General features: G+C 39.3%; 1 protein-coding gene across 4 annotated transcripts in view; it reads right to left on the reverse strand.

Moving 5' to 3' along the window:
* The window catches only part of Adamtsl1 (ADAMTS like 1), a 949,615-nt gene that overhangs the window by 350,620 nt on the left and 577,520 nt on the right, over positions 1-21,475 (reverse strand). For all 4 annotated transcript variants that reach the window (XM_052717522.1, XM_052717521.1, XM_052717520.1 and 1 more), the window contains one exon: positions 8,605-8,732. In XM_052717522.1, the coding sequence (XP_052573482.1) occupies positions 8,605-8,732 (128 nt within the window). The remainder of the gene's footprint in view (positions 1-8,604; positions 8,733-21,475) is intronic.

The following is a 21,475-nucleotide window of genomic DNA, read 5'->3' on the forward strand; positions in this document are numbered from 1 at the left end:
AGTCCACCCCAGATATAATTCAATCTGAGTTTCTCTTTTTGGAAAATCCATAGTGAGCTAATGGAAGCCACCAGGGCATAACAGGCTAATAAGGTCCTATTGTGGGATGCTGTTCTCAGAAACCCATCTTTAATCCCAGATTGAATAGCCAAGTCAGCCTCTACAGTGCTTACCTCAAGAGGAGTGGAATAGGAACAGTTTCACATAAATTTATCCCCCAACACTGATAAACTTAGTACGACTGAATTTCACATGGCCTTAGTACTTGACTATTTGCTAAATGACAGAATCTTCCTTGTGATTTAAACACGTTCCCTACATTTCTTTTTAGTCTCAGTCATTTAAAATTTGTAACACAATATAACATTCACTTCACTAGGGCAATAAGAAAAGTTCTTCTCACCTTCTTATTTTCCTAAATTACATGTTTTGACTCATTCTCATTGAATAGTCAAGGATGCTAATTTGAGAAAACTAGATAACAGGTACATCCAATATTTGTACATTTTGCTGTTACTGATGTCAGATTATTATCAGTTATATTATCAGCATGTAGCATCATGTATAGCAGATTTAGTAAGCTTTTTATGTTTCAGATTAAGGAAAGAGGTGAATCACAAGTTGGAAAAATTTCTTCTATACGATAAGCTGCTTGCTTCTAATGAATATAAACTTGCCAGTGGAGTCAATCCAGTGAACCTATCAATCACCAGAGTGGACAAGTGTCAGGACTGGTTTTGTATCTTGCAAAGTATGCCTTCTGGTCATGTTTTGCAGTGTACAGCACTTTTAATAAAAACTGTTAGGAGCCAAAGTGTTCCCTTTGCTGGATCTGGAGATCCAGTAAGAGGCATCAATTAGGCTCCTAGTATCTCCTACACACTATGAAGAGCCCATGTGAGAAAACAGGTATGTGACTCACATCCTGATCTTAAGAGAGTATCTTTGTTATAAAAGAAATGCTGACACTTTCCCCAACTTGCATTTCACTACTTTCTGCTGTGTGTTTATGAAACAGGAAGGAGAGGAGTCAGAAGACGGCTGACAACATGCAGGCATGATCAGCTCAGGGAACAAACTGAAGAAAGCTGGATGACAGCTGTCAGAAAACAGTGAATACCTGCAATGTCAACAGCATGTACAAAAGGGAGCTTTACGGAGTGGGAAGGTCTGGTTCAGTGTGGGGGGGCCCTCATTCTGAGGACCGGGGAGTAGAGGGGATCAGAATATCAGCACTGTACTTTCAGTAACATCTTAAAGGGCAGAAAAAGAGAAGAGAGCCAAACAAAGAGACCCAGTACCACAGGCAGAGAGAGAATCAAACCACCAGGGACACCCTGCCTCTTGGTACTTGACTAGAGCAGCCCCTGGATGTCATTTAAAACAGGCCCCTGTTGAGTCAGCTACTTGGTGGCCTGAGACCCTCTGTCAAGTACAAGCCCAGGAAGCTCAAAAGAAGGGTCACAAGTCTATACACTGAAAGTAGCCAGCACAAGCACTCTAGCTGCCAAGGAAGAAGATCTTGATACTCAGTGTGCAGTATTCTGTGGAATAGAAATCTCATCAGAGCTGGAGTACTCAGGGAACATGGGCTGAGGGCCCACCTGGTCTGGGGACCATGAAGAAGGCTAGCACAGGGCCAGAACCAACATTTGCAACACAACCCATGGAGACAGGACCAGAATATTTGGCCCAACCTCCAAAAGGGCTACCAGGGGGTGAGTGCAGAATTTTCAAGTGGTCTCCTGAAGGACCACCCATGATTGTAACTAGCACCTTTGGCTCCATCTACAAAGGCTCAATGTCTGTAGTCTGATCTTCCAAAGGTTAGCCTGGTTGGTTAAGAACAGCAAGTAGACCCATGAATGACTACTCAGGACCATGGCCGGCATCATAGTCACACTAAAGGAAGGCTGAGAGGTATGACATGCACCTGGCAGCTCAGGAGAGAATACCCAGAGGCTGGAAGCAGAAATCAGGCCAGAATGCATTCATAACCCATACCTCCTCTAGCCCTTCACACATTTATTCCTCCTTTACTTCACATCCAATGTCAATTCTCCAGGACAACTCTGTCCTGCTCTGTTCTTATTCTCTCTCTGGGTCTTTTTTCCCCCCTCCCCAAGTCTTTCCTTGTTCTACTTTCCTTACATAAGCTTCCCTAAACATACAATAACCTAGTCTGGTTTACAAAAGTGCATTCATAGTGAGTCTGCCCAATAATAGTGACTAGTTTTACCAAGTATTCTGTTCTCAAGGGAGAGCTGGGGAACAAGCCTGGGACCCCGAATACCAGTCTAGCAGAGGAAACCAACATCTCAACCCTGCTATAACCTCATCCCTCTTGATCATTGCAGACACTTCTGATGAAAAATAAAGATGTTTTTAAAAAGATTCCAACCAATAACCTAATCCCCTATATATAAGCCTCAAAACAAAATCACAAGAAACATGAACAACCATGTTTCAAAAATCACTAACTCTGCCTTAATGGCTCAAAGGGAGTACATCAGAAAAAAATCACAAAGAATTCAGAAGAAATCAAAGAGAACACAAATTCTCAAAGCACACAAATGAACATCTAAACAAAACAAGGAGGTCAGCAGAGGACATGAAGATGAAGACCAATAATGTGAAACACTAAGTGAAAGTCCACTGAAAATGAAAAGCTCAGCATGTCAACCAGGAAGCTCTGTGGAAAGTCTGGGTAACAGGATGGGTCAAGGAGCAGACAGAGCATCAGTGCTTGAGGACAGGCAGAGAAACTGGGAAACTCAGAGACGCTGATGAAGATAAATATATTTAAAGGTATAATAGAACATACAAGACCTATAGGACACTACCAAAGGATCAAATCTACACACTATGGGCACAGAAGGAGACAAATGTCATGCTAAAGGCATGGAAAACATTTTATACTTTCCCTTTTATTGAAAATAGATTATTTTCTCATATACTATACCCTAATTACAGTTTCCCCTCCCTCTCTCAACTCCTCCCAGTTCCTTCCCACCTCATCTTCCATTGGGATCCACTTCCTTTCTGTCTCTCCTTAGAAAATAACAGACTTCTAAGAGATACCAACAAAACATAACAAAATAGAATATAATAATATAAAACAAAAACAATCACATCAAAGTTGGAAAAGACAAAATAACAGAAGGAAAAAAGAGCCCAAGAGAAGTCACAGAGTCAGAGACCCCATTGTTCACACACTCAGGATTCCAATAAAGACACTAAACTGAAAGTCATAATAAATGCAGAGGACCTGGTGTAGACCTGTGCAGGCCCTGTGCATGCTGCCTCAGTCTCTGTAAGTTCAGATTAACTCTGTTCAGTTGACTCAGTGGAGTGGTTCTAAACTCGTGGGCTGTGATCCCCATAGGGGTCACATATCAGATATCCTGCATATCAGATATTTACATTATGATTCATAATAGTAGCAAAATTATAGTTATGAAGTAGCAATGAAATAATTGTATGTTTGGGGTCACCACAACATGAGGAAATGTATTAAAGGGTCACAGCATTAGGAAGTTTGAGAACCACTGATTTAGAAGGTCTTAAATCCCAAGTCTAGAGAAAGAGTTGCTCATTTAAGTTCAGGGGGTGTTTAAAACACCAAAGAGACAACAGCAGAAAAGACCCCCCCAACATCTATACAGAACAAAACACTATACAGAACAAAGAATGAATATTGAAAGCTGTAAGGGAGAACAGACTTCCTTCCTCCCTTCCTTCCTTCCTTCCTTCCTTCCTTCCTTCCTTCCTTCCTTCCTTCCTTCCTTCCTTTCTCCCTCCTCCCCCGCCTCTCCCTCCCTCCCTTTCCCTTTTTTTGAGAGAGAGAATTTAACATTTATTCCTGAAAAGACAGCAAAGCTTGGAGGTAAATTTGTCAATCACAGAAAGGCCATCTAAGAAAATACAAACAGTTAACTTCATACTGCAATATGAAATGCTTAGTATTTTTTTTCCAGAAGCCCAATATTGTGAAAAACAATTCCCAACATTGTACCACAGTGTCCACAAGGCAAAACAAGATAAAAGAAAGATGCAAAGGAGACAAGGAATCTTGTGCTGTAACTTTCAAATCATTGATAAGAGTTGTGTATTGAAATCATAAGGGATGTGTAAAATCTATGAACACTAATAAGTCACTTCAGGAAAAATTTTGATATGATATAAAATAAATGTTTCCATATATTTATATTCCCAAATGTATATGTTTCAATATAACTTAAAGAACAAGACTAAAATAACATTTACTATAATAAACAATCAATTAACATATGATACCTATGACAGCTACTAAAATATAACTGAGAAATATAAAAACCTAAATATGAGAGAAGGATGCCATGCTCATGGATAAATGCATATAACATATTCTTTCTTTTTTTGACCTTACAGGCCTTGCTTTTATTTTTTTATTTTTTTTTATATTTTTCCTTTTATTTAAAATAGATTCTTTTCTCACATAATATATCCTGATTATGATTTCCCCTTCCTCTATTCCTCCCAGTTCCTCTCCACATCCCCATCCATCAGTATCCACTCCCTTTCTGTCTCTCATTAGAAAAGAACAGGCTTCTAAGATATAATAATAAAATGTAACATAATAAAATATAATAAGATAAAACAAACACTATCACATCAAAGTTGGACAGGAATTAACATATGCTTTTCACTAACTCTGAATATTAATGATCTCAATTCCCCAGTCAAAAGACACTGACTAGAAGATTAAATAAATAAATAAACCAGGATCTATTTGTTGCCTCATGGAAACATACCTCGTCATCGAAGGTACATGCAACTTTAGGGTGAAAAGACAGAAAAGGAATTCTAAGTCAATGGAACTAGAAGCACAAAGCTGTTGCTATTCTCATATCTGAAAAAAAATGGGCTTCAACCCCATACCTTGTCAGAGAGTCACTTCATACTGACCAAGAGGATATTATAATCTTAGATATGTATGTACTAAATGTGGATGCATGAAATTTCACAAAACACAATTCTATGAAAAGTCATAGATTAACCCCAAGACAGTAATAAGAGTGGGTAAATTCAATACTCCACTTTCCCCAATAGACAAATCATCCAGACAAAATTTACACAGAGAAACACCTGAGTTAACTGACATCATAGATCAAATGGGTCTAAAGATATCTATAAAACATTTAATCCAAACATTAGAGAATACACATTCATTCTAGCAGCCCAGAGAATTTTCTCTAAAATAGATCATACAATAGGACCAAAGCAAGTATTAACAAATATAGGAAAACTGAAATAAGGTCCTGTATTCTATCTGATCACAACAGAATAAAATCGTAAATCAACTACAGAAACTAAAGAATATACACAAACTCATGAATATTAAACAGCACACTTTTGAATGATGAATGGATCATTGAAGAAATGATCAAGATGGTGATCAACAAATTCCTTGAATCAAAGACATACCATAAGAAGAGCTAAGAAGAAAGTTTAGAGCTATTAGTACCTACATTTAAAAATATTATAGCCACCTCCAGTAAAATAATGTAATGATACACCTTTGGGCCTTAGATGTACAGAAGCAAGCCAAACTCAAAATCAGTAATGCAAAAAAAAATAATTAGAATAGAAATTATTGAAATAGAAACCATAAAGTAATACAATAAATCAATGAAAAAACAGTGGGTTCTTTGGAAAGACAAACAAAATAAATAAATTCTTAGCCAAACCAACAAGGAGAGAGAAAGTATCCAAATTAATACAGTCATAAATGAAAAGGAAGTCACTACAACACATTCCGATATTCACAAAACCCTTAGGACATACCTTAAAATCTCCTGCTTCCTTAAATTTGAAAACCTAAACAAGATGGATGAATTTCTAGATTCATAGATCTACTAAACTTAAATCAGGATGAGCAAAAGTCTAAACAGATATGTAGCAAGATGTATGATTAAAGTAGTGATAAAAAATCTCTCTAGACTAAAAACCATCCAAGTCCAGAGAGATACATTGCTATATTCTGCAATGATCTGTGAGCAGAGACCATAGGTGGTGGTATTCTGTGGTCTGAGTGGTAGAACCTAGCCCATCCTTGCTTACTCCCTAGGGCTGCTGCCTGCCACTCCTTCCAAATGGAGAATCTCTTTTAGGGACCAGAATTAGACAATACTTTCCACCCCAAAGATAATGCTACTCAGAAGGCCACTTGGCAGCAAACCCTCCTATATACTGAGCTTCCAGTAATGTTCTAGCTCATCTGCTTTCCTAATAAATGGGCTGTCAGAGATCAATAGGCATGAGAGAGTTGGGATGTTTCCCAGTTGGCAGAGCACTTGCTTAGCATGCGAGGCACAGGTTTGATCACTAGTGAAAAAAACATAAACATTAACGAGTATAGGGTACCTAAGAGGAAGAAAAGATATTGCAGAAAAAGTTGTCTTTTAAAACCTATTTATAATAAATATCCTTGGAGACACAAGAAGACCTAGAACGATCTAAAGGTAATTAAGAGAATAATCAACTGAAATAATGAAAATATAGGTGGTGAAATTGTAAGCACAATTAAGAAATTACATTATAGATAGAAAAGTGTCTACTGACATAGGAAATATGTGGAGTGTTATAACTGGGTACAGAAAGACACAGCAAAGTTTTGAGTATTGGGAGTATAGATCCTTGGCAACTTATAATAGGGTTGTTACTTTAAAAGAAAAAAATTAAAAAGCAAGAGCTAACAACAATGCTTATGAAATTACTCCATAGAACAGAAAAGGAAGGAATGTTATAAAACTCTTGTTTTATGAGACCAGCATTATTCTGATTCTAAAACCAGACAAGCTACACAGAAAAGAAAATTAAAGACTAAACTCCCTGATGAACATAGATGCAAAAATTCTTGATAAAATATTTTTAAAGAGAATCTGTGATCGTATTTAAAAGATTATTTACCCTTATCAAGTTGGTTTCAGCCACAGATACAGGGAAGGCACAACATGTATTAAGTTCAATAAATTGTATCACATAAATGTGTATAAGGACAGAAACCACATGATCATCTCAATAGATTCAGAAAGGGCTTCTCATGTAGCCTAGCATCCCTTCATGAGAAAAACATGAGGAGACTATGAGAAACTTATCTCAACACGGTAAAGACTGTATGATAGACATACATTCAGCACTATACTTAACAGGGGGAAACGCAAGTATTCCCACTAAATTCAAGAAGAAGACAAGTATAGCTACTTTCTCCACTCTTAAAAAATGTAACACTTAAAGTCTTAGCTATGGGAATAGGACAAGAAGAAAAAATAAATGTATGCTACTCCTGAGTATTTACCTAAAAGAATTCAAGTCAACATATCACAGAGACATGTGTACATCAAAGGTTATTGCAGCACTAGCCACTAAGTCATGAAACCAACCTCAGTGCCCAACAACAGAGGAATAGCTACAGAACATTCAGAACACATATAATGCAATTTTTACACACAAAAAGAATAGTTATGTCTTTTGCAGGAAAATGTATGCAACTGGGCTCAATCTTATTAGTCTCTGAAAGACAAATACTATTTTCTCTCACTTGTGACCCCTATGTTTTATACAGATACATAAGCTTATCTATGTATATATGATGTGAAAGTAGACATAAAACTATCTAAGGTCAAAAAAGGACACTTACAAGATGGAAAGGGGCCAAAAAGGACAGTAGGGTGCTATGGAGGGAATGCACTCAACATACAATATATCCTTGTATGAAAACTTTTAAGCCAAAACTTTAAAATGTCTAAGAGAATCAGTGTATAGACACATTCTTCTGTTTCACACTTTGTATTGCACAGTGACTTTGACCAAATGTTCCTTCTTCATGCTGCCTTTAACACTTTTCATTGTCAAATAAAATCTTTCATTAAAAAAATACTGCCATGGTACTTTATATTTTATAGTTTGGAGACAAATCTAGTCATAGACCACACAGCTCAGAAAGCAGATTTGGATTATTATTTCTCTTAGTAAAAACTTTCCATTCTAAGGCCCCCGGCATTTTCCATTCTGCCTAGAAGCCGTTAGCAACTTCTATCTCTGCATTATCTCGCTAGTCATGTCATGGTTTGGACGTTTCTATCTTTCCAAACCTTATATTAAAGCCCATCATTGAACTCAATGGCTTTAAGGAATATCTGGCTATTAGAAACAAAGCCAACATCTCATTCATTTGCAAGTTTTTTGGTAACAATGGAATGTTCATGCTGTTATTATCACCGTAACTTGTACATGCTACAAAGAGTTCCATATCGTAGCTAATGAGTCCAGAACCATTTCAAATAATAAATTGTCCTTCCAGACCTAACATAAAAGCAATTTAATTTTCCAGAGAAATGGTGTGACTTCTCTGTTGTTTGTTACAAAACAATAAACACCTAGTTAGAGACGGCCACGACAACACAAAACCTCTAAAATTTAATTTGTTGTGTCTTCCTTTCCTCCCCCTTCCAGTCACTTACTTTACAAGCAACACAATGTTTTGCACGACCCCACCCACAGAACCCTGATTCAAGCTAGCCATCTCTGATTCTCAAAGTCCCTAATTAGGACAGGACTTACTTGCTGCTCAGGCAGCGCCTCAGGGAGTAGGAGGCACCCCCACCACAGGTGCGGGAGCACTCACTCCAAGGGCCCCAGGCATCCCAGAGGCCTTCACGGTCCTCCTCTGAGCGTGCGGTCCTGGAACTCTGCAAGAAATGAGAGAGGGTGATTGGTTAGCATCGTGTCCCCTTTAACCCTTTCAACACCCATCCTAACATTGTGTGCCTGTCTCTCTATGATGGTCACGCTTGAAAGCCTACAGCAGATTCTTTTCCCTTTAATAATGCATGTCTATTTGACTACAGGGATATTTGAGTTTAAGGCCACTGGACAATGACTGAAGATAAAAGATTGCACTAATGGACCAACTGGGAGAGAGAGTCTCAGAGAGCGGTATCTAGGTGAGAGGAAGGCAGACAGCATTGAAGTCACCTTGCTTGTGATCCATGTCCTACCCATCCCTCAGAGGTACTGCTGCTCCATGAGGTTTGGCATGTGCACAACAGCACAGTTTCCCAAGCCCAACCACAGTGTACATAACTGGATGCCTTTTATGAAGCAATTTCACTCTCAGGTTTCAGACTTGTTAATTGGAGCGATTGTATGAAAATGATTTCAGTAGCACAGATTGTTCACCAGACAACTGGACTGGTGTGTTATTTAAAAGTTTCCTAAGAGAAAGGGCATCTGCTGTGAATGTAGTGGCCATCGTATTCTAGCCTCCATGTTGTTCTTCACAGGCTTTACAGATAATGTCTGTGCTGTATCTAACAGCAAAAGCTTTGGAGCTAAAGACCATGGGGTGGTGGTAGATCCTGTGTTTTAGTGACCTTTAATCAAAAAACTTATAACCCCCAAATGCCTTAATTTCCCTTTTTTACCAAACAGGAACAATACACTAGCCATGCCAACACACACACACACACACACACACACACACACACACACACACACACACACACTGATGTAGTGGGTAGCTATTCCAGCTTTGGTCTGGAAGTTCCAACCCCCACTGAGGCTTTGGTAACTATCACGCCTACAAGGTGGGGCCAAGGGATGGCCCTGAAGACCCTAGATTGGGATGCTCCGTGCTCTCTTCCTTCTTGGACCCTGGATGCTAGAGGTAGATCAAGGAGAGTTCTCCAGAGAACACCACCGGACTGAGCTGCGTCTTTCACAGAACCCGCAACCTACCTATCCCTTCATTTGTAAGTTATGCCATTAAATAAATCTCCCTTTTAACTACGTGGAGTGGCCTTAATAATTTCACCAATATCTGGCACCCAATGTGGTGCTACACACTATCTTGGTGATTAACTGAATGATCTTAATCTGAGATTAGTGCTGGAGTAAAACACTAATTTTGTATTCTGCAGCAATGTAAATAGGGGTTTAACTGGCACATGTTTCACTTACAGTCCTCAATCACTGAAAGGAGAGCTGGGATATTTAGGGTAGTAAGCCAAAAATATGATCTACTCAACACATCGTGGGAGGATGTCATAGTCCCAGGGCCTCCTGGCTGTGGAAACTTCTACATACCTTACACCAATGAATCACTGAGAGGATTAAATGTTAATTCATGGAAAACAGAGACCAAAGTAGGAACAACCCAATGCCCATACGTAGATTGATGCACACACAATGTAGTACAAACATGCAATGAGACGTTACCCAGCCTTAAAAAGAAACTGTGACCCATGTAACAACATGGGTGAGCCTTGAAGACAATATTCTAAGTGAAATAAACTAGGCACAACAGGGTATATATTGAATGATTCCAACCACATAAGGTACCTTAGGTAGCCACAGTTTAGACATAAGACATGGAAGTATAGGTAATAGGGAGTGAGACAGAGGACCTGAGGAATTGATGTTGAATGGGATAGAATTTCCATTCAGAAAGTTAAAGTGTCCTCCACAGAAGGACAGTGATGACTGCTGCATTAAAATGTGAATATTCTTGATGCTGCTAAATTGTGTGAACTTAAAAGTGGTTACAATGGTCAGTGTTAAGCACATTTTATTACAACAAATATATATATATAACTATGTAGGGTTCTAAGTAAAAAACTCATTTAGCCTTGTTCCTAGTCTTACTTAATGTTCTTTGCTTCTTATTAGCATCATTTATCAATACAGTTGGGCCCTGTGAGGCTACAGGAAATGTGCTTATAAGGCATCGGGAATTTGTTTCTGTTGAGTATAATTGAGACACTGCCCTTTTCAGCTCTTATTTCCCTGAAACACCTGACTTCTCACAGTAATGTTCTGAAACTACCTGTATTGCTGTATCTCTTTGGTCATTGAGCTACCAGAATTTGAAGTCACACAGCCTGGGTGACAGAACCCCTATTAGTAACCTTATAGCCTGTGTCCCTCCTAAAGAACTGAATTCCAAAGTCCAATGAACACCTTAAGGGGTACTCAGATTCACTAGATTACACAGTAAGAGAGCAGTCCCACCAAAATCATTTGTTTACTTTGCAAAAAAAGTCACATATTTTGAGACACACTCAGTATTTGCTTTCTGTGAGTGGATTATAGAACTGTTGACCTGGTCCTGATTGCCCAGACCTGGACCCCCAGTTTTTTAGGAGTCTGAGGTTGGAAGATCAAAAGTTCAAGCCATGCCTGGATTACAGAGAGTTCAAAGCTGCCCGAGTGGACTCAGTGAGACCTTGTCTTGAAGCAAAGTAAAATGAGGGCTGGGGGTACAGCTCAGTAGCAGGGTACTCGCCTAGCATGTGCAAGGTGCTAGGTTCTATCTTGGGTTCCTAAAGGGGGAGGGGTGCTGTAGAGAGATAAAGTGGTTCCTGAAGCACTATTTCTGTAACAAATACACATTTTTGTGATGCTGTTTTTCTTGTCTTACTCAAATACATTGTACCTGAGATGGAAGCAGTATCACAAATATTATGGTTCACAAAGTAACTGAAATGGGTCAAGTGAGTGTGATAACTTTGATGAGATCCAAATATGACTATAAAAAGGCAAAAGAAAGAAAGAAAATCCCACTGTAGCAATTTCATGTGAATGTCTTTCCATGTGAAGTGAGGCCAAAATGTTCAGTGGAGTGTCCCTCTCTGAGGAAGACACTCAGAGAATGATGGAGAGCTGTATGTCTTTCTATAAATGGATCACTTCAAACTCTGCCAATGCTATTTCATGTGTCTTGTCCAAGGCAGCACTGAAAGGCTCTATGGTCATGCTTCCCTAACTATATTCTCACCACACTGCAAGTTACAAGTGCCATCACAATCAAACGTGATAAGTGCTCACATTTCTCTGAAAGAGATCTTGTGCTGTCTTAGAAACGAGGCCCAGATCTATTTCTCAAAGTAGAAGTTCCAAGTTCTCTTTAAGTAGGATAAACACGCTCTATTTCAACTGCATTTGTGTTTCATGTTAGAAAGTGATTTCCCTCCTTTTTGACTGTGCCAGAGTTTTACATCTACAACCAGAAGCAATATTTGAACATTTTCTTTCAGATCGTTTAAAATCCAAAATATTTGTTTATTTTAGTCTTTTAGACAGTCTTCAATATAAGCAACTTTTGTGTCTGGCCTGATTGAATTCTTGTTTATTTCTCTCTTTTGAATATGCACCCCTTTTGACTTTTTGCCAGCATTTTTTTAGCCTAGTGTTTTAGGTTGATCAAATTAATATGTAACACACAAAAATGGAATCATATACAGACAAACATATAAACACTGTCATAAATACACACCAACATGGATATGTATATCACTATTGACCCTGAAGCCCATAATTAAAGTCAAAGATGAAGAACTATCAATTCTAAACTGGCTTAACTTAAGAGCCTTTGAACCACCACAGTGATCCAAATTGCAAAATTCTAAAATCTCTGCCTGACTTTGGAGTCACTCTATTGTTGGAAAAGGGCCTGCTGGCTGGCCTTTCTGGTTCAGTTTAGTTCAGATGGATGTGTGGAACAAGAGATTTCTCATTGCTGAGACAAAAATGTTGATAGGAGGGAGGCGATGGTTCTAGATCATACTTCAGAGTAGAAAAACCAATTTTTAAATATAGACTCAAACAGTGGATTCAACTACAGGGCCTCATCTTTTCACGGAAGGGCCATTTGCTCTGTGCTCCAGCCAACAGGTACCCTCTCCTAGTTTAAGCCCTTGTTTTGACTCATCGGGAGTCACCCACTCAAGAGTAGTATTTCCAATGTGTAAAATCTGAGTTATAGCTTCATGGAAAACAGAAGCTTGCTGAAAAATAGTGGTAGAGAACAGGTTGCTAACAGCAATGCTAGCTGCTTCTGGAACCAAAAACCTAAACTTCTATAGAGCCAAGGTAGTATGTTCTAATTTGACTCTTACCACATGCATGTAAAGCTTTAATTTCAGTGTTTCAGATAGTGATGCACATGACTAAACACAGTGCTCATGAGATGAGACCTGGAAACAGGGTATGAATACTAGTAACAAAGTTAGATGGGACAGCCTTAACTAGGACTACCAGTGACAGGGAGCTAAGTACCAACAATGAAGCTGTCGTTAAGTCCATGTTTCACCAGTAGGAAAATGATGAAAACCAGCCAAAGGGCCCCTGTATCAGCAGACTAGTGCAAGTGGCATCCATCATCAGAGATGATTTTGGGACAGCAAATAGTGCTTAATAAAGAGACTCACAGCTGGTTAAAGTGGAGTGTTCAACCCTAAATGGGACATCTGCTATCACAGCCCCTCCACAGCAAGACACAGGGAACCTCATGGAAGAGAAAGCAGAAAGATTTTAGAGCCACAGATTGGGTAAGACTGCTGTAAAATAATGTCTTCTGGGCTTGACAGGGCCTCTGCACTCATAAGCTTTATGGTAGGTGTAGTGCTAGCCTAAGACCTTCATAAGAAGAAGACAGTTAACAATACATCATGAAGAAGGATGGGGCTCAATACCTGAGGAAATATTGACAGTTGATGGCTACTGGGGGTGGGAGAATCATTTTTTTTTTTACATTAGTGTGGCTGTTGTAGATAACTAATGCTCTGGTGGATACTGTCTTACACACCCATGTGCATATGGTAGCATTAATTGGACTCCGTGGGTTATTTTAAAAAGATACAGTTATGTAGTCAGGGGCAGTGTCTGAGAAGAGTTGGTCATAGAGGAAAAGTTGAATATAATCTAAATACATCATATACATGTATAAAATTATGAAGGAATAATTTTTAAGTCAAGCAGTATTGAACTGAGGGAACAGTCTACTTATCCTTGGAGTGTTGATTTTATTTCGGTGTTTAGATGAATAAGAATGGTTAGTTAGCATTTGATTTTGGCCAGCATTGGAGAAACCAAACAAATGACAAGAGAAGTTAGGTCCAAGTCATGGTTCTATAATGAGTATTTATGAAATTACTCATTAGAAAACATTCTAGCCATTTCTAGGTCTCTGGTGCCATGTATTGACTTTTAAATGGAATGTTTGATGAATCATATTTTGTTGGAAAACCTAGCAATCAATAATGCAATAGCAGTGATCCACTGCTGTAGTCCAGTCAACAAGTCTAAAGCATAACATGCATCAACCACATGGAATACAGACTGTGGTAGAAGATCATTATATACCTTCCATGAATATCAGAACTTCCCTACATCCAAATGATGTCATTTTCTTGCCACTCCTGGATTATTTAAACACGGTTTCTATCTGATAATTTTGTGGTGAATTCCGGAATCAATTATGCCAACAAAGTCTCAGATGAACAGCCTCAAGACCAACAGCTACAATAGTTAAGTACTCAGATCAAATCAAGTAATTGTTTCCCTGCATTTCATTGTCCAATAGAAACTTAACCTTAGGATGACCTTAAAATGTACCAATTTATCAGGAAACTCAATTTATTGGAACCTGGACAGGTTATCAGATTTATAGTATTGGAGAATGGAGCACAAATTAGCAAGAAAAGTCTCTAAAGTTACAAGGCTTAGAGGCAGACATATATAGAGTATTTGGAAAATATTTTTTCCCAAGTGGTGTAGTAAGAGGTCAAACTATATAGAACTAAGTGAAAATGAAAGTAGGTGCTGAGGTGTTTGTAAAATTGAAGTCATATAACAGCTGAAGTTATGTTAGAAGCAAAGTGGTTTTCAGACATCAGCTGAGCCTCTAAAGCAACAAAATGCATTACAGAATGAAGCAAAGAATGCTGCTTATAATTGTGATATCAGCAGGAAGGTAACAGAGCCCCTGGTTTTCTTCTTCTAAAAGACACACAGCATGTAGGTTAACCCATCTGGAGCTGTACAGGAGGCTGTACAAACGGAAATCACACATTGCAAAATTCTAAGAGGGATAACTCCTCCATCGATGGTAGAGCCAGTTTCCCTTGGTATGCCCATGCACAGTGGAGAAATCTATCCATAGAAACCTGCTAGCCAGGTATGATCCCAGCATTGGGGAAACAATCTGCAGACTACATTTTTAACTTTCCTACATACATTAAGTCTCTAAAATTCCTACCTAATCCTTGGCTTCTTTAACAACATGGAATACAGGTTCCACTGCCAATGGTACATGGTAGGGGTTGTGACCCACTGCTCCTAAGAGCTTATAGACATTAAGCAGTAACTGGGTAAAAGTCCATTAGTTTTTGGGTGTGCTTTCTTAAGCAGCATGGTGTATGGACACTGAGGCATGTGCCTTCACAGACGATGCTTGCTGCTGGCTTTGCTTTGGAAATTAGAATCATCTGGTTCTTATCACAGCTGCACTGTTGGGGGATGTGCTGAACTGCTGGTGACACAGTGCATAGTCTCACAGAGGCCACTGCATGAAGCCTGTCCCTTGCTACTGAAGAAAGAAGTCAATTTTATAACAAGGCATAATGCTATCCAGGACAATGGGACTTTGGGGCACTTGTCTATCTTATCCTTCAATAGGCCTCTGCACACATTCAAGCACATCCGTTACACAATCCGGCAGGGCATCTTACACTCAAGCCTGGAGGGATAGTGGTGAATTGGGGGTGGACTGGGAGGCATTCAATAGCCATGTGCCCTGAAGATGTTCACAAATTGTTGTACTAATTCTTCATAATGTTCCCATTGTGTGAACTACCATCTTATTTCACAAGTAAGAAAATGGAGGCTCTGAGAGGTTGAACAACTTGCATCATGTCCAGGAGGAGGAGTGGCAGCGTGGGAGGCAGATCGGCTTCACCAGCTAGATCCAAGTCAGCTTGCCTTGGGCTGGGGCTCACATCTTTGAGCCATCTGCAAAGTCAGAGCACGGATATTGTAGCTTTGGAATGTAGGTGCTGATCATTTTATCTCCCTCTTCATGCCATGAACACACAAGCGCTGCCCCCCCCACAAGACATCGCTAGAACTGGGGAAGGCAAGTTTTATATTCACCTATAGCCTTCTCCATTGCTGGAGGCCTTCAAATTTTGATCTTGTTTGGATTTCTAAGAATTATTTTAGTTTTACTGATCTGTAGGCATGTATTTGTGTGTGGGTATGTACATGTGCTGGTGCCCTCTGAGGCCAGAGGCATCTTATCCCCTCTGAGCCATTCTTCCCTCGGGTCCCCTGCCCACTTTTGAGAGAACGTATGCCACATCATTGGAAACCAGGATATCCTTGAACTTACGATGCAGCCTTAGGCTGCCTTAAATTGCCTTAGCTTCTGGGTGCTGGGATAACAAGTGTGAGCCAGATCTCCACTTCTCACTCCTCTTTGATCAGCATCTATCAGTGCACAAGTTCATTGTAAAACGACAAGAATTAATGCTGTTATTTCTATTTTTCAAAAATTATTTTGTCCTTAGCTTCTTCCTCACCCTTGGAACAACAGCTTGGAGACAGAATTGAGACAGCTTCATTTCTCTTTAGGAAACAAAAACCTGACTCTTCTCGATGACAATGCTTCAGTAAGATTTGCATTTCACTAGTAAGTTAATGTTTTTGTATTCTATCCAAGGACAAGCTGGATTGCAGCTCTTCTAGTTGAGAACCTCTGCTCATCCTGGAAAGCTCTACCAGAACACATAGGCAGCTGGATTAAAATCAGTAATTGCTGATACGAACAAAGCTTAGCATTCAAGAAGTTTGCAAGTGATCATTCAGTGCTCTGAATAAGCTTGTCTCAAGGAGGGCACAGATTAAAATACCCTAGTCCTCTCTGCTTCTGTTCCCTTTAGAGCATGGGCTTAGGTCATAGAAATGCTCCACCATGGTACCAATAGAATACTAAGATAAGTATTATGCATTTTTCTGATAGAATTTACAAACCAGGTAAGTATATGAACATACATATTATGTGTATCAAGTATATATCTAGATCATGGCTTAGCTATCTATAGAGATACAGATATAAATATATCATATAGATATAGATATATAAGCTCATAGATCTAGATATACGATATACATGGTCTCGGGGATTTGAAGTTTTTACTTGAGATGTCTTGACAGTCTTGTTTTCTTTGTCCACTCTAACAATTTGCATTCTCATAACAATAATAGGCCAAGTATTGAATCTAGCTGTTGCTCAAGTACAACACTGAAGGCCGTAATTCCATTGCTTTCGCAAAGAGAAAGAGAGCAAAGGTGAACTGTAAGGTCACCAGTTATTTTTAAGATTCATTATTCCCACATTTGTGACCATACTCATCATCTTTATGGCTCATATAGGGATACTGGGACATCTCAGAGCTTTTTCATCTCAGATGTGAAACAACAGCCTTTTCACCTGGAGTTCTAAAGTGAAGCTACTCTCTCTGACTATTGCTGCTACTGCTGTTCTTTCTTCCTATACTGAGAAAGGGAAAGCAACCTCCAGCGTACAATAGTATGTAGGCACACCACCAAGAAAAACAGTGAAGAGTTACTTCCAGGGGCTTCCACACCCCTCCACTCCCCGAAACAGGCACATTGGAAACTCTCCCTCCAAGGAAATTCCTTCTCTGCTCTTTCTGTGAATTCTTGAGCTCCTGGCGAGCCAGCAAGAAGTTTCAGTTTCCATTTCCATCTAATCTAACTCAAGCTCTGTCCAAACTTTGAGTCCAATCAACCACAGATAGTTTCTGCAGCACTGGCAACTTTTGCTGAAATGAATTTACAAAACATCTGTAGTGCTAAGGAAACATCTGAGGCTCCGGAAAGCACATGTTGGGGTTGGAATCATGGAGAAAGCATTCCTGATGGAGAAAAAAAAACACTTTTTTTTTGATTCAGTGAGGCAGTTGGAAAGTTAAGAAATTAATATGGCTTAGGACTTGATGGCCAAAAGCCCAAATTAGAATTCATACTAGAGAAACTGGAAAAGATGACTAGTTACCATGTCATTGTCAAGCAAACTGTCAGGAGAACTTGGTTAACTCTTCCCCAACTGACCACTGTGCCCCCGGAGTCAAGAGGAAAATGCTTCTAAATGAAGCTTCATAGGGTTCTGAGTGTAATTTAGGTTCCATTTCAATCGTCGCATCAGATACATTCTTAAGTGTCCATATTTAGAATTAACATCTAAAATATTCTTCCTAATACAACATTATGCATTATGGTTTTCTCCTTTCTTTTTTCCTTCCTTCCTTCCTTCCTTCCTTCCTTCCTTCCTTCCTTCCTTCCTTCCTTCCTTCCTTCCTTCCTTCTTTCCTTCTTTTTCTTTCTCTTACATTCTTGTTTCCACACTAGACTCTCTTCATTCAGAAGATGTGGTCCATTCACAGGCTCCTGTCACTGTAATAAGTGGAATGATTCTGCTTAACCTGAAAGTACTTCATGTCCCACCCATAGACTGCCAATTTGTGGCTAATTAATACAGAATTCATGAGATTAAGTCTTGATAACTCTTCCAGATTATCAGTCTATATGACAATTATCTTCCAAAATGAACTACTAAACCCCTTGAAGGCAAGGGTATTATATTTTTTAATTACCTGTGGTAATAATTGAAATTATTGTGAATGTCATAAAATGTATTTAGTAGATGGGGAAATACTTTGGAACTTTGCTTTATTTTACATCTTCAATTACTTATTTTACATTTGTCTCTCAAAATTATATGTAGAATACAGAATAAACACAGATAGGAGGAGTGAGGGAAAGCATATGAGAAATATCTAGTGCCAAGATTTGTAAGGGTTTTGAGGTTTAAGGACTGTCTTCAATTCTCTGGTTCCAGGAGGTACCATCTCCTTTATCCCCCACCCTGGAAGATAAATCCAGCAAAGCTCAGTACCAATTATTGCTCGGAAGAATGCATTTTAAAAAGTAATGGTCCTCTTAATTACTGTATATCTTTGTTCTTTTGATAGCATTTTATTCTAGTTTTAACTTGTGGCTACTGCTATAGGCAGGGAGTTGGGGGAGGCTTGGGTAGTGGAAACAGTTTTGCAAGTTTGACAGTTTGGGCAATAAATCCTTCAGAGTATCTACTTAATGGCCTTAGTAATATTTCCTCATCCTAAATGTACAACAAACCAACCACCTACCTCAGCGATTCCAGATCTGCTCTGGAGTCAGGAAGCCCAGGTAAGGAAGAGCAGGAACATCAGTCAGTAGTTGGCTGCCTTTGCTTCCTTTCCAGAGTTAGTCTGCCATGCTTCTTTATCTTTTTCTGTGTCCACCAGCAACTGTCCCTTAGCCTCTGAACTCACTACTCCACAGCCCTCTGCAGTCTGAGCATTTGGATAGACTTGAGGCTTCTGCATAAATGCAGAGTTCAAATCCCGCATGCTTGGTTTTCATTTCTGCCTACTTCTGTGAATCCAGGCTGCTGCAGCATCACTTTTTTAGGGGATTTATAATCGGATGGGAAAATAAGGACAAGCAACCACAAAGCACTGTCCAATATCCTCATTGTTCACTCAGGGTTATCAATCCCACTTCAGCAATGTTTTTCTCTCCCACCCGCACCTCTTTCGAGCCCTTAATTCTGGTTTCACTGTCGGCCCCTGGTGTTTTGCAGTAACCGTACCATCTGATTTTTTTACTCCCACCTGTCCGTCGTCCATACCATTGCCAGCTATCTTGGTAGAAAACACAGCTGAACTGTTCACTCCTTGCTAGGAGACTTTCTGTAGAGCCAGCATGTATAGTTGGTGGGATCTAATAATGGATTCCAGGTGGGCTGTGAATGCTCAAAAACCCCATGCAACATTTTGGGCATATGTATGTTATTATTATACTTCTGGAAAAAAGATTCATAGCTTTCATCAGGTTCTCCAAAAAAAGGTTAGGAATCACTGGGAATAGGATAAAGTCCAAATTACCAAAAATGAAATATAAAATCTTTTTCTAACTTGACCCTAAATGTTCTGAATTCATTCTTGCAGCCCCCAATCATACATTGCCCTTCTTGGTCATGCAAGGTGCTGCCAGATCCTCTAACACTGTGCTCACTAGCTTATTGCTTAGATTCCCAACCCCTCATCTTCTTCACACCTGCTTTATTTTCCTTGACTTGTGTCTTCCTGTTCTTGCTTTATGGTGCCGCTACCATGCCCTTATCTGGTAGAACTTCCTGTTCTCCAGGTAGAAGCAATTCCTACTGCTCCTGCAGGTTTGGAGCACATTGCTAGGATCTGATGCTAAAGCTGGCTTAGCCTTTGAGAGTCTCTGCTTTGCACTTCTTTGCTGATACAGCTTTCATCAGAAATAGACTGTGCTTTGTGAGGGCCACGACAAAGATAAATGTGCCGTTGTCCTCCAGTGCCTTGTGGGATTCTGAATATCTAACCAGTGTCAGTAAATATTCTTTGAGCACAAGGCAGGCCAGGACAAGTTGTGGTTGAGGGCCTAATTCATAATGGCTGTCAGTTTTTTTCTCTTGATCATGTGCATTCTGGTTCTCGAAAGACAGCAAATAAATGCAAGCTGCAGATAAGTGAGGGAATGGGAGAAGACACAAATAAACCTGAACCATATCAAGAAGAAAGTCAATCACCTTTCTGCTTATTCATGCATCTCATTATACCAGTGCTGAATTTATCCAAAACATAAAGTTAAATGACATTTAGCTTGCCACATCTTTCCTTAATGTAGCCGAATTCATGTCCCAGGTGAGTATGTGCCAAAGCACCTCACCAAACAGCAACAGACTGCCCTCTGCTCTACCTGGGAAGTGCTCTCTTAGGTGAATGTGCTGGGATTAGAGGGGAAACAGACAGGAACAGTGTGGGTGCATGAAGGTCTGGGTTAATCAAAGGGAAAGGTTGCAACCAATAAAAAAACTAAATAGTATTTAAAAGTAAGTACACAAATAATTGCAGTACAGAATATAGAAAAAATTAAATCAGTCACAACTAATGAGGAAAATATAAAAGTAAATTTGACACAAGGAAGAGTTCTACATTAAGGACAGTAAATTCTTTGTAACACTAAATCTAAACATTTGAATACTAGAGCTCTGATATTATGATATTAAGAGGCAAGATATTATTGCAAAATCCTGGTAGAGAGGAGCTGAATGGCATTCAGCCTCAACCCTGATATCTAACCAGGGCATGGCACCAAGACCAACGGTGAGTGTTTCATTGGTGTGTGTGTGTGTGTGTGAGGGGGGGGGGAGAGTTTGTGTATGTGTGAGTTGGTATATGTGTGTCTGTATGTGAGTCTGTATATGTGTGTGTCTGTGTGTATACATGTTTGAATTTAAAGCATTTAAGTAGGTGTACATGGATAATACTGACAGGAAACTTTTAAGCAAGGACACAGGCTGGGCATCAGGCCACAAACAGTTATTGTGGCACATTTGTTACACGTTGGTATAGCCATCATTGTATTTTAAATAAATAGTGTAGTGTGTCTCAGTTTGGGGTCAGTTAATTTCTAAGACAACTATAATTCTAAATTAGCCCATTGTACTTCAGTACATTTACAATTCAATTTTCTGATCTGTAAGACAGGATCCCAA

This window comes from Peromyscus californicus, unplaced genomic scaffold (genome assembly GCF_007827085.1).
Source record: "Peromyscus californicus insignis strain IS unplaced genomic scaffold, ASM782708v3 Scaffold_5__1_contigs__length_169319896, whole genome shotgun sequence".
Classification (NCBI taxonomy): domain Eukaryota; kingdom Metazoa; phylum Chordata; class Mammalia; order Rodentia; family Cricetidae; genus Peromyscus; species Peromyscus californicus.